This window comes from Rousettus aegyptiacus, unplaced genomic scaffold, assembly GCF_014176215.1.
Source record: "Rousettus aegyptiacus isolate mRouAeg1 unplaced genomic scaffold, mRouAeg1.p scaffold_m13_p_2, whole genome shotgun sequence".
Lineage (NCBI taxonomy): Eukaryota > Metazoa > Chordata > Mammalia > Chiroptera > Pteropodidae > Rousettus > Rousettus aegyptiacus.
Window position 1 is genome coordinate 22,030,061 of NW_023416295.1, and position 12,221 is coordinate 22,042,281.

Genomic DNA, 12,221 nt, shown 5'->3' on the forward strand with positions numbered 1-12,221 from the left:
ATGTTTGCACCCCTGGCACCAATGCTTGGCTCACAGCATGCAGAGCATCAATATTTACTGAACTGAAGCTTCTTCTACCAAAGTAACAGGAAGGTTCTGAAATCAGGCCTAAGGGATGTCCCACCTCATACCCATTCTGCAAAGGCCAAAGAACAAATTGGCTCTAGACTTATATTGGATTCTACATGAATCCAGAGCCCTTAGCTTTCCCACACTTTAGCTCCCCGACACAAGAGGCCACACTAGAATTGATGATTCAACTTGGTTTTTAGGAAAGGGATGCTAAGGAACAAGGGAAGTGGTTTATCTCAAGATTTACTCTCTAGTGTTGGGACTACAACAAGCATAGGTTTTAGAGTCAGGAAAACCCTAGTTGGAAGGTGCATAACTTTGGATAACAAGTTACTTAACTTGTCTGAACCTCAGTCTCTTCATCTATAAAATGGGGATAAAAACACCAAACTTACGGAATTCTTGGGGGTAAAAGAGAGTATATATGCAACATGCCTAGTACAGTGTGTGCACATTGAAAATGCTCCATTCCCATCAATTCCTGTTACCATGGCCATCACTGTTAGCTGTACCATCACTGTACCACAATTCCATTGTTTTACATAATTTTTCCTTCACTCTCCACTCCCATGGAATTAGACAGGAAGGCACTCCCCTAATATCTTCTCCTGAGATGTTCCATTTTGCATACTGATGTGATTAACGCTTTTTGCAGAGAAGATCCAGCCAGGCCCAAGTTTGCAGCTTGTACTGAGGAAATAAAAAACCGTCTATGTCAGTGGTCTTCGACACTAGCTGAAAATCAGAATCACCTGGAGAGTTAAAATCAAAACAGCACTAAAACCAACCATCCAAACAAAACCAAAAACAATATCTGGGCCCCTCAACCAGAAATTCTGATTTAACAGGGCCCAAACACCAGTGTTTCTTAAAGCTCCCTAGGCGACTATAATGTGCAGCTGAGAGCTACTGCTCATTGTGGGAAAGATGAGTACTTCCATTAGCTCTGGGGGAAAAGAAAGACGCTTTTACTTTTCTATAATCTCTGTCACAGTGGGGGAAGAGAGAGGACTAAAGATTATAGTTGAATGATTCCACTTCTAATGTGAACAACACATTCTCATTACAAACCTGGACAAATGACTCATCATGTTAATCCTCTGGTTAGTGTCTTGATTTCTTGTCTAGAGGTGTCTGAATCAATGAGGAGTAATCAGAGACGCTCTAGGACATGTAAGGAGCTCGTCTGGAAATACCTGTGAGGGATTCATGTTGGCTCGTGGGTGTCTATCCTGTGCCAGCCCTGTGCACACTCGTGGGCTGGTTGCTGATGTCAGGTGTATGCATTTTGATCGAGGGCAAGTGAAATGATCCCTGCTTAGCATCAAATTGAGTTAATATCTAAATGTTAGAGATAGCTGGCAACAATTTTTTTTATTATTAAAGTAATATACAAAAGTAAATAAACAAGATTGGAAAAACAGAAAAATAGAATGAACCATAGTAGAAATTAATAATAATAACTAAGACCTATATAGACCTACTAGGCGCTAGACATGGCTCTAAGCCCTTTACCATATAAATTCATTTACTCCTCACTACGACTCTATGAGGTAGATAAGTATTTGTAACTCCATTTTATAGACAAGGAAAGAGGACCTGGAGCTGTTAGGTGACTTGTCAAAGGTGGCACAGCTAATAAAAGCAGAGATGAGGTTTGGACTCATGCTGCATTTAACAGGGTATAGTCAACCTCAGATATAGCTCATAAGGTAAGGTAAGCTGTATTCAAGGATTCAATGCCAGTTGCTAAAGTTTAAAAAGTTAATATCAGTTGTCATTCATTCATCCATTTATTTTATGACTATTTATTGAAGGCATCTATGTGCAGCATACTGGTGTAGGCTTGATTATCAAGATATTGAAGAGAATACAAAGACTACTGTCCATTCATTCCTATAGCATTGGACTCTCAAGTGCCTCAGCAGAATGATCCATGCATAATCAACACAAGTCTAGTAAGATTTAAAATGCTTTAACTATTCTCCAGTAACAGAATCTAAAACCAATACTTCAAAACTTTTGGAATGTCACATGCTTACTAGATGGAATGGTTAGCATTATTGTCTATATTTTCATCAATTAATAAACACACCTTGGACAATAATGTAAGCTGAATTTCATGAATTTGGCTTTGAATAAACATGTTTAATATAGCAGTAGTGTCTTCAACTCAGAAATTTACTGTTTATTGGACGAATAGACAGATAGATGGCTACATGGAAGGCTATATGAGTAAATTGATAGACTAGAATGTTTGGCAATGTTCTAGGTCCTTAAAAATGCATCTTAAAAATAATTTGGTGTTTTGTAGTTTGTTGAATAATAAATTATGACTCACGAGAAAATTTTGATTTCTATTCTATCCAATGACTAAACAAGTAACGTCGAATGAATCATTATGGTGGCAGTTTAATATGATTGTTTTGAAGATTAAACGAACTAATGTAAATGAATTATTTAGTACCCTGCCTAATATATGTTAAACAGTCAGCATATTTTAAACTGCCTTTAAATTCGAAGTACTATATGTAAAAACGCAAAAATTCAAATGATACAAAAAGCTATACAATGCAAAATAAGTCTCTTTTGGCAAAGTTTTCTGCTGTTATTACTATTATTAGAGATCTCCAAGCAAAAGTAACATTTCACTATTGATTAAGAAGAGAGAGGTTTACAGACCAGTAGATAATGTTGTTTGAGTCAGAACCAGGTGTAATAACACAAGTATTTTGACTAAATTCCAGCGGGAGTGATTAACATTCTCCAACTTCAAATAATTTTTATTATTAGCCAACACTTGTCCATCCCCAATAATACACCCGTCACATGAAGGGCACAGAATGAGACAGCTCTCCCCTGGCATGTCCACGATCTGCACATACTTTCCACTGAGGGTTTCCCTTTCTTTTTGACTTCTATTCCATGGCTTTTCAACTGCCACTGCTTTCAGCCCTGGGAAGTGTGCCCACCCAGAGTGACAAGTATTTCCAAAAAAACAAGAGATAAAATATAAACACCTGTAGAATTCCAGGGAATGAAAGATGTAATGTACAATTAAAACATAATTATTAATAGTTTTGATGTTTGTGAAGCCATTATTATTCTTTTTAACTTTGAGGCTAGGATTAATACACATATTCTTCATTATTTCCCACAAAACCTTGTTGATAAGGGAGAGGGAGAGGGCTGTTTTGCCATTTAGTCTCCCTATCTGTACAAATGGGATCCAGGACATAATAATGGCAACAACCGCGGCCTATCTCACCCCACGGGTCTAGTCCTGAGTCCTTCAAGTCCCCTGGCCCTCCAGCCTTTTTTCACCTTTTTCCCAGAAGGAAGGCATGGAAGAGCGAGAAACAATGCAAACCCTCTTTTTAAGAGTGTGAATGAATTTCAAGTATGCTGTATACTTCAGTCCTCTAACCTAATTAGAAAACGTAGAAAAGAGGAATTTTTAGGACATTTAAAATGTGCAGCATAAAAACCCATGTGGGAGCGCCACTGTGTGTCCCTGCAGTTGAAGCGCTCAGTAGGACTTCCCGCGGGCGGCTACTGCTCGGTGGGCCCCCACCCCCGGCCCCGGGAAACGTGCAGGTGCACGGCTAAGCAGTTCGCAGCCCCCAGGGGGCCCGGCGCACTGCCCATTACAGAGCCGGGAACTAGCATTGCTTCTCTCTGCGGGGAACTGCCTGGCATTTTAAACATCGACTCATAAAAGACTAATATCTCTCGAGTCTGTCAAAGACAGAAAATCACTTTCTTGTCACAACCATAAAATTTTGTTACGAAATGCAAAAGTAAAGGTTGAAACAGGGACATACCTGTTGGGAGTGGTTAAAATTGCGGATGCCGCGGCCCAATTACCTAGGTTCGAATCCCGGGTTTACCATTTGAAAGCCTACTGTGTCCCAGGCGCTCGGAATACCCCAGGGAACAAGGTCTAAGTCTGTTATTAGCTCGGTTACGTTGGTCAAGTTTATAAACCTCTGTTTCTTCACCTGTAAGGTGCACCTACCTCATAAAATTGTTGCGAATATCTGAGATCTTGTATTAAGTAGTAAACGATTCACGCGCTGTCAGGCACACAGTAGGGGCTCTATAAGCATTCGCTCTTCTCCCTACTTGAGCTCTCCTGGTACCAGCACAACACAGAGCGGAGACAGGTGCCACGGTTAAGAATGATTCTTTGAGCAGTTTTTTTAAACAAGCGCTAGACTCTGTAAGGATGCTTAGCAGCAGAGAAGAGAACTGGGGACTAGAAGCAAAGGTCCATAAGCTAAAACATTACAGGAAAGTGAGCCCCGTAACCGCCAGCGCCAGCAGAGAACTCCTTGAGATTTCTAGCTAGGGTTTCCCGCTCCGGGTCTCAAGAAGGTGATTACCATTCGCCCCGCCCCCGTAGCTTTTCGGTCCGCGATTGGTCCGCATTCCTCGGCTGCCCGCTCTGGGCGGGGCCGAAGGGCGCGGAGAGGAGAGGCCAAGCCCGTGGGGCAGTGGGCGGGGACGCGTGGAGAGCGTGGCGGGGCAGCCCACCAACCGAGTCCCAGCGCGAGGGGGCGGGCCCGGGGCGGAGCCTCCCGGCGGGCTTTAGAAGCAGGTGACCGGGCGGAGCAGGAGAGGCCAGTCAGCCCGCGGCCGTGACTCCTCCGCCGTCGCCACCGCCGCCGAGGGCCGCTTAGTGCCAGCTGGAGGTGGGCGAAAGTGTGCGAGTGCGCGGGGGAGGAGCCGAGCCAGGCGCGTCCCAAGAGCACCGCCCCCGCCCCCAGGAGTCCGCTGGAGCGAGGAGCCCCCTGCAGGGGAGGAGGCGAGCGGCGGGCGGGACGCGGCGGCGGGCGCGCACCATGCAGTCCCGGCGGGGCCAGCGCCGGCTGTTCACCGTACTGTGAAGCTGCTGGGTCCTCCGGCCGCCGCACACTGCCTTCCTCTCGCCTAGGTGCTGCAGGCGCGCTCGCCCTTCGTCTGGCTCTTGGACCCCGGTGAAACGCACGGCCTGCCCCTGCCCTGCCCCGCCCGGATCATGCGGGGGGCCCCGGAGGAGGAGAAAGCGAGTGACCGACCTGCGGCGACCGTGTTCAGGGGGCGACTCCCTCTCTGAGACGCCCCCACCTGCTGCCATGTGCCGCCGCCTCGGATACCCAGCTTATCGCCAAACTTTCCCGGTGCCAGCTTGGCTCTGAGTCGCGTTTCTGAGTAGAGTGTCCCAGGGACGGAGGACCCAGGCTGGCGACGGACTATCTGCTTCTCTGGGGATCCGCGGAGGTGAGATCCCGCGCCTTCCCCTTCTCCCTCTTCTCCCTGGCCCTCTACCCTTTTATGGGAGGGGGGGGGACTGTGCCCTCTGACTCCGGGGTCCAGCCTGGAGGGCCCAGCGGAAAGGGAGGCGGGGGCGGGGCATGGAGTCTGTAGTTTGGTTTCTGGAAGTGGAAAGGAGAGAAGCGAGAGAGGTTAGGTTTGGAGACCGCTTGCAGGGACTGAGCCTTTGACGCCCCTCTAATTGAGAGTGGTTGCAATTTTTCTTCTTCCCCATCTTCTTTTTTAAAGAGTACTTTCTCTGGAATCGGAGCCCTAACTGCCTCTCCCCAGTCCTATCCGGCGAAGAGCTAGCTGAGCGCTGCCTGCGGAGGGAAGCAGCGCCTTCCCGAAACAATTTATCTTTGGGCGGATTTCTTGAAGAGAAAAAGAAACCAACAGGTTGCCAGCTCCGGCGCCACACATAAGTCGGCGGAGAGGGAAGCCCCGGCCCCGGTTTCCCCTGCCTGCGTCGGCCCCGCGTGGGCCGCGGGAGGCGAGGGGAGGGAGGGGGCTATGGCTCGGTCTGACCCGTCTGCGCCGCCCTCGCTGCTGCTGCTGCTCCTGGCGCAGCTGGCGGGCCGGGCGGCGGCCGCCTCCAAGGCCCCAGTGTGCCAGGAAATCACGGTACCCATGTGCCGCGGCATCGGCTACAACCTGACGCACATGCCCAACCAGTTTAACCACGACACGCAGGACGAGGCGGGCTTGGAGGTGCACCAGTTCTGGCCACTGGTGGAGATACACTGCTCTCCGGACCTGCGCTTCTTCCTGTGCTCCATGTACACGCCCATCTGCCTGCCCGACTATCACAAGCCCCTGCCTCCTTGCCGCTCGGTGTGCGAGCGCGCCAAGGCCGGCTGCTCGCCGCTCATGCGCCAGTATGGCTTCGCCTGGCCGGAGCGCATGAGCTGTGACCGCCTCCCAGTACTGGGCCGCGACGCCGAGGTCCTGTGCATGGATTACAACCGCAGCGAGGCCACCACGGCGCCCCCGAGGCCCTTCCCTACCAAGGCTACCCTCCCAGGCCCGCCAGGGGGGCCATCCTCAGGGGGCGAGTGCGCCGCTGGGGGGCCGTCGGTGTGCAAGTGCCGCGAACCCTTCGTGCCCATCCTGAAGGAGTCGCATCCGCTCTACAACAAGGTGCGGACAGGCCAGGTACCCAACTGCGCGGTTCCCTGCTACCAGCCCTCCTTCAGCCCGGACGAGCGCACGTTCGCCACCTTCTGGATCGGCCTGTGGTCTGTGCTGTGCTTCATCTCCACCTCCACCACGGTGGCCACCTTCCTAATAGACATGGAACGCTTCCGCTACCCCGAGCGCCCCATCATCTTCCTGTCAGCCTGCTACTTGTGCGTATCACTGGGCTTCCTGGTGCGCCTGGTCGTGGGCCATGCCAGCGTCGCCTGTAGCCGAGAGCACAGCCACATTCACTACGAGACCACGGGCCCTGCGCTGTGCACTGTTGTCTTCCTACTGGTCTACTTTTTCGGCATGGCCAGCTCCATCTGGTGGGTCATCCTGTCGCTCACCTGGTTCTTGGCAGCTGGCATGAAGTGGGGCAATGAGGCCATCGCCGGCTATGCGCAGTACTTCCACTTGGCTGCGTGGCTCATCCCCAGTGTCAAGTCCATCACCGCGCTGGCACTGAGCTCCGTGGATGGAGATCCGGTGGCTGGCATCTGCTACGTGGGCAACCAGAACTTGAACTCCCTGCGCGGCTTTGTGCTGGGTCCTCTGGTGCTCTACCTGCTGGTGGGCACACTCTTCCTCCTGGCAGGCTTCGTGTCGCTCTTCCGCATCCGTAGTGTCATAAAGCAGGGCGGCACCAAGACAGACAAGCTGGAGAAGCTCATGATCCGCATCGGCATCTTCACGCTGCTCTACACGGTGCCGGCCAGCATTGTGGTGGCCTGCTACCTGTACGAGCAGCACTATCGCGAGAGCTGGGAGGCTGCGCTCACCTGCGCGTGCCCGGGCCCCGACGCTGGCCAGCCGCGCGCCAAGCCCGAGTACTGGGTGCTCATGCTTAAGTACTTCATGTGCCTCGTGGTGGGCATCACGTCGGGCGTCTGGATTTGGTCCGGCAAGACTGTGGAGTCGTGGCGGCGCTTCACCAGCCGCTGCTGCTGCCGCCGGCGACGGGGTCATAAGAGCGGTGGTGCCACGGCTGCTGGGGACTATGCCGAGGCGAGCGCAGCGCTCACGGGCAGGACTGGGCCGCCGGGCCCTGCCGCAGCCGCTTACCACAAGCAGGTGTCCTTGTCGCACGTGTAGGAGGCCGCAGTGGAGGGATGGGGCCGCGGGTGGAGGGGGGGTTGTTTTGTTTGGTAGCTCTGCCAAGGTCACTTCCGTTTACCTTCATGGTGCTGATGCCCCCTCCTGGGGCAACTTGGAGAGTGGGGAAAAGGGCCCTTTCTGAGGAGTTGCTAGCTGTCTCACTTGTATCCTGTTTTGTGTTTCTTACTGCCTTCTTTAGGGGAACCCTGTTTTTAATTTATATGTATTTTTCTTAATTTTTAACTTTGTTGCATTTTGGCAACAAAATTGACCTTTGCTTTGGGGGCTTTACAATCCTAAGGTTGGCGTTATAATGAAGTTCCACTTGGTTCAGGTTTCTTTGAACTGTGTGGTCTCAATTGGAAAAATATATTTCCTATACTTGTGTCTTTTTAAAAAAATGTGAACAGTGAATGTTTGGGTTGCTATGACTGGGAAGTTGATGGGTGTACTTTTTCGGCTTGTTTCTCCTTCCACGGCTTAACCTGTCCAAGATGTTTTAAGGTGAGCTGCCTGTCTTTGCTTGTAGTGCTAAGTGAGAGGAAACTCCTAGTCATACCAAGGAGTGGGGAGCATAATGTGGTTAGGGCCTCCCAAAAGTGACAAGGTTGGGAGTGTTTAGTGATTTGGTGTTCATTCTAGCTTTGTTTAGCAAACTTTTTGTAATCACTCTTAACAGTCCCAGCATTTTGAATAAGTTAGAGACTGCATTATAGGGTCCAAGTTTAAATATTTGGAATAGTGAGAACCTAAATGATGAAAATTGGGTAAGCTTGGAATCTAGACTAATAAGGTGGGAGCTCTGTGCTAGAAGAGTGAGTGGTACTTAAGCTTTAGTGATCCCAATTTTTTTTTTTTTTTTTTTACAAAACAACTTGTTATAATTTTGGTAAAAGTAAACCCACTCTTTCTGGTAGTACTTAGTGATACTTGCTAAAGGGGCCTGCTTTGTAGATTAGGGACTAAACTGAGTATACCTCCAGTAATTAAGTAAATTTCCCACATTTACCTGCTCCACCCCCATCCCACCTCCTTTATCATGTTAAACAGTCTTTTTGCTTTTCTTATTCCTCCTCTTCTGGAGAGCTGTGATTAGAAGCCACACCCACCCTTGAATGAGGTGCTCAAGCTGGGGGAGGGAGGCCGATTGGCTACCTGTGAACAAACATTGGCAGCAATGAGGGAAAATAAGTGTCCCTGGACTTTGGACTAGTGTGTAGCCAGATATTCCAAAAGCGGCAAGACATCGCTTTCTGCAGTCTCTGAAAACAAAATAAGACCCAGAACACATTTGCATAAGCTTTTAAAATATGGATCAGTTAACTGCTATAGTTGGAGGAAAGCTGTTTCTTCTAACCTCACCTCGGTGTATTTTTCTTTTCCTCTTTTTCTGAGAAAGCCTGTATATTGATGAGTGGGCTCGCACACGTACACACATGTTGCTGTTGAAAATTTGTTTGCTTTTCTAATGTGTTGAACTATTCATTCATATCTGAAAGCCTATATATTGATAAATACACACACACACACACACACACAGATTTCTTTATTATTAGAAAATTCTGTTTGTTTTCCTAATCTGTTTAACCATTCATGAAGAGTGTGAGGCCATTACTGGGGAAGAGGGTGACAGTGCTATGGCCAGCAAAATACCAATGACCAGGGTTGAGTAGAACTAAATTTAGGAAGCTAAAATGGCAAAGGCAATTAAAATTTGAGAACGCCTCCCTAGGAAAACATGTCTAGGCATTTATGCTTCATTTATACCAAAGTTGGAAAAGGAAGATTTAAGCCCAGGTCAGTTTTTACTTTATGGATATTAAGTAAACACACACATAGTTCCCATAGTGAATTAAATACTTTGCTGTGGGAAGAAGCTTAGTATAGTTATAAAGATTCTCAAAAGCTGTTCACATTTATAAAAATGCACTGCTCTTACACATGTATCCTCTGAATCAAAATTAAAATTTCAGTGCATGTGACAAACCTAGTATACATAGCCTAGAGAACTTTAGCACATCTGATTCCTCTACTTACTAAGAAGATTCTTGTTAGAACCTTGAAGTAGTTCTCCTGTCTGAGAGCCAATTCCTCTCCTGTTTTTCAAATGAAGACCTTTTTGATCACCTTGACCTCTTCCCTCATTCCAAAGGTACATAGTGTGCTCTTCCTTTAGTCATTGTGCCTAATTTGGATTGTCCCCATGCCATCTTCTTCTTCATGGTACATAGTGTATCTAAAAGTTGTGGGATGAATGGATGAAAGTGACTTAATTCTTCATTTTCAATAATTAGTTTTTCATTTGGCCACATGCCAAACTTAAAAAAGACCAATTCAAATGAAGACAGTTAACACAAAGAATACTAAGCGAAGGAGAGGCGACACAGGTAATGTTTTCGGGGGTCTGCTTTCAGAGTTGCTTCTTGGTTTTCAGTCTGTTCTCACCCCTGCTCTCCCTCTCCCTTTCCTCAAGGATAATGCGCACCTGCTTCCCTAGTCATATAACCACCACCCCACCCCCTGCCCAGGGGAGAGAAGCTGGAGCTATTCATGGTCACCTGCTGTTTCCATCCCACATACTCTGTCCCCCCGATTTGTATTTTTATTATACAAACAGTACATACACGTGAAAATAGTTATAAAACGAAAGGTTGTGGGTGGTTGAGCAACCTCTTCACAGCCAGCTTTGTGAAGTTGGAGAGGATTTAGGGCTCGGTTTAGTCTCGCATGTGCAGCTTCCAGGCTGTTCCTTTCACAGTTCAATTTTAAGCAATGTTCTACTCCATGGATTAGGGGTGGATATTCAGAAGGTTGTCTAAAGGAACTAACGTGACCTCTCAGTGAATCAGTCTACATGACTTTAGGAAGTCTTTTTATTTATATTCCCTCCACATTTTGAAGTTGTCCAAATCGACTGAAAATAATTGTTCTTGGTGCCTTATTGGTTTATCCTTGTAAACCTTTGTCATATTTTCATGTGACCACTTCTAATGTGTGTGTGTGTGTGTGTGTGTGTGTGTGTGTGTGTGTTGTCTGTAATTGTGCGCATGTACAAGCTTAAATAACGTGCCGACAGCACTGTTTCCAAGTTGGTATTCATTAGGCTGTTTCCTCCTGGGCCAGGGCTGCACTGATCCTGACACCGGCTGCCGGGAGAAAACCTCATGGATCCCACACCGAACCTTAATAACAGCATTCGTGACCTGCACTCTCAAGTACAGAATGGGACCCCCAGAGCTAGGAAATGTAGTTGTATATTTTAATGAACTGCTACCCTGGCTAAAGAGGCTTCTTTCACTTTTGTGCTCTACAGAAAGACCAAGGGGGGCAGGAGGGACAAAGCTTTGAATAACTGCTTTCTAACACCGAATGTGGCAGACAGGACAGAGCACATCACAAATCTAGGCAGGTGTGAGGTACAGTGGCTGAGAATTGTCTGCTCCCTCTGCATGCCCTTTCTTACCTCCAAAGTCCAATCAAGTGATTCTGGGAAAGAAATACACCTGAGTTGGGGAGGGTGGCTCTGAAAGAAAAAGCTACCGTGCCATTAAAGCAGGGTGAGGGGTAGACGGGAGGTAAGTCACTAAGTAACCTGACTCGGAACTCTCAAAGCTTCTAGCAGCTTGATGACAATTACAGGATTTATTTCAACCAGGATAATGTCTGTGGTACATCATTTTAAAACAATATTACTTAATGTTACAAAGTGTATGTATAGTATGTATGTGTTGTGGATGTGTGTATATACATAATATATATTATATATATAAGAGATTTAGTGACTTTTGATACGGGTTTGGTGCAGGTGAATTTATTACTGAGCCAAATGAGGCACATACCGAGTCAGTAGTTCGAGTCCAGGGCATTTAACACTTTTTATGATTTCCATATATGTATAGTGCCTATCCCATGCAGGATCTTCACTGTCATGTCAAATGCAGAACTCACGAACCTGAGCCAGCGATATTTTATTTGTAGACAATCAACTTGAATCTATAAATTATTACTGGCAGATGATTATAATTCTGAATCCATAGCACTAACAAATGGAAACCCAGAGCATCTTGAGAAGTTTTTTTGTTTTGTTCCTGGAAGTCAGTAGAACAGCTGTGTATGTGGTTATGTTAGTCTCATGATACTTAATTTGCTGACCTTATATCAGAAAAGTTTTGTATGTATTATATTTGTGGGAGGTAAAATGATGGTGTGAGATTTTTATCAAATATGGAGAGTAGTTATTTATGAAAAACAAAGAAATGTCTATTTTTGTTTCTTTGTTCCCAATTAATGTAGATAAATTTTAAAGTGCATTAAAGCAATGGTAAAGAAAATAAAAAGATGCTGTACAAGTCTTTTTCTCCTCATACTTTTATGGAGACATACTGCCTTTTAAGAGTATCTGAGGAGATATGTGGATTCTAACTTCATAATCAGATTTCTCAGATGTATTTAATATAGAAATGGTAATGTTTTTATTAATAAGAAAATCAAACAAATTCCAATCACCAGAAACAGAACTAATGAAAACTTGCTTTACTTGAATATACTTCATAGGTTTCTCCTACTGGTCCTGTTAC

General features: G+C 46.7%; 1 protein-coding gene across 2 annotated transcripts; it reads left to right on the forward strand.

Annotated features, from left to right (window-relative positions):
- Positions 1 to 4,698: 4,698 nt before the first annotated feature.
- Positions 4,699 to 11,995, forward strand: FZD5 (frizzled class receptor 5). 2 transcript variants are annotated; one of them, XM_036236421.1, is made up of 3 exons: positions 4,699 to 4,766; positions 5,009 to 5,334; positions 5,617 to 11,995. In XM_036236421.1, the coding sequence occupies exon 3, from the start codon at positions 5,881 to 5,883 to the stop codon at positions 7,639 to 7,641; it is 1,761 nt and encodes a 586-aa protein (XP_036092314.1). In that variant the 5' UTR covers positions 4,699 to 4,766; positions 5,009 to 5,334; positions 5,617 to 5,880; the 3' UTR covers positions 7,642 to 11,995. The 2 variants fall into 2 exon arrangements, with proteins under 2 accessions (XP_036092314.1, XP_015990527.1); XM_016135041.2 differs by having other exon boundaries at positions 4,701 to 5,334.
- The last annotated feature ends 226 nt before the right edge of the window (positions 11,996 to 12,221 follow it).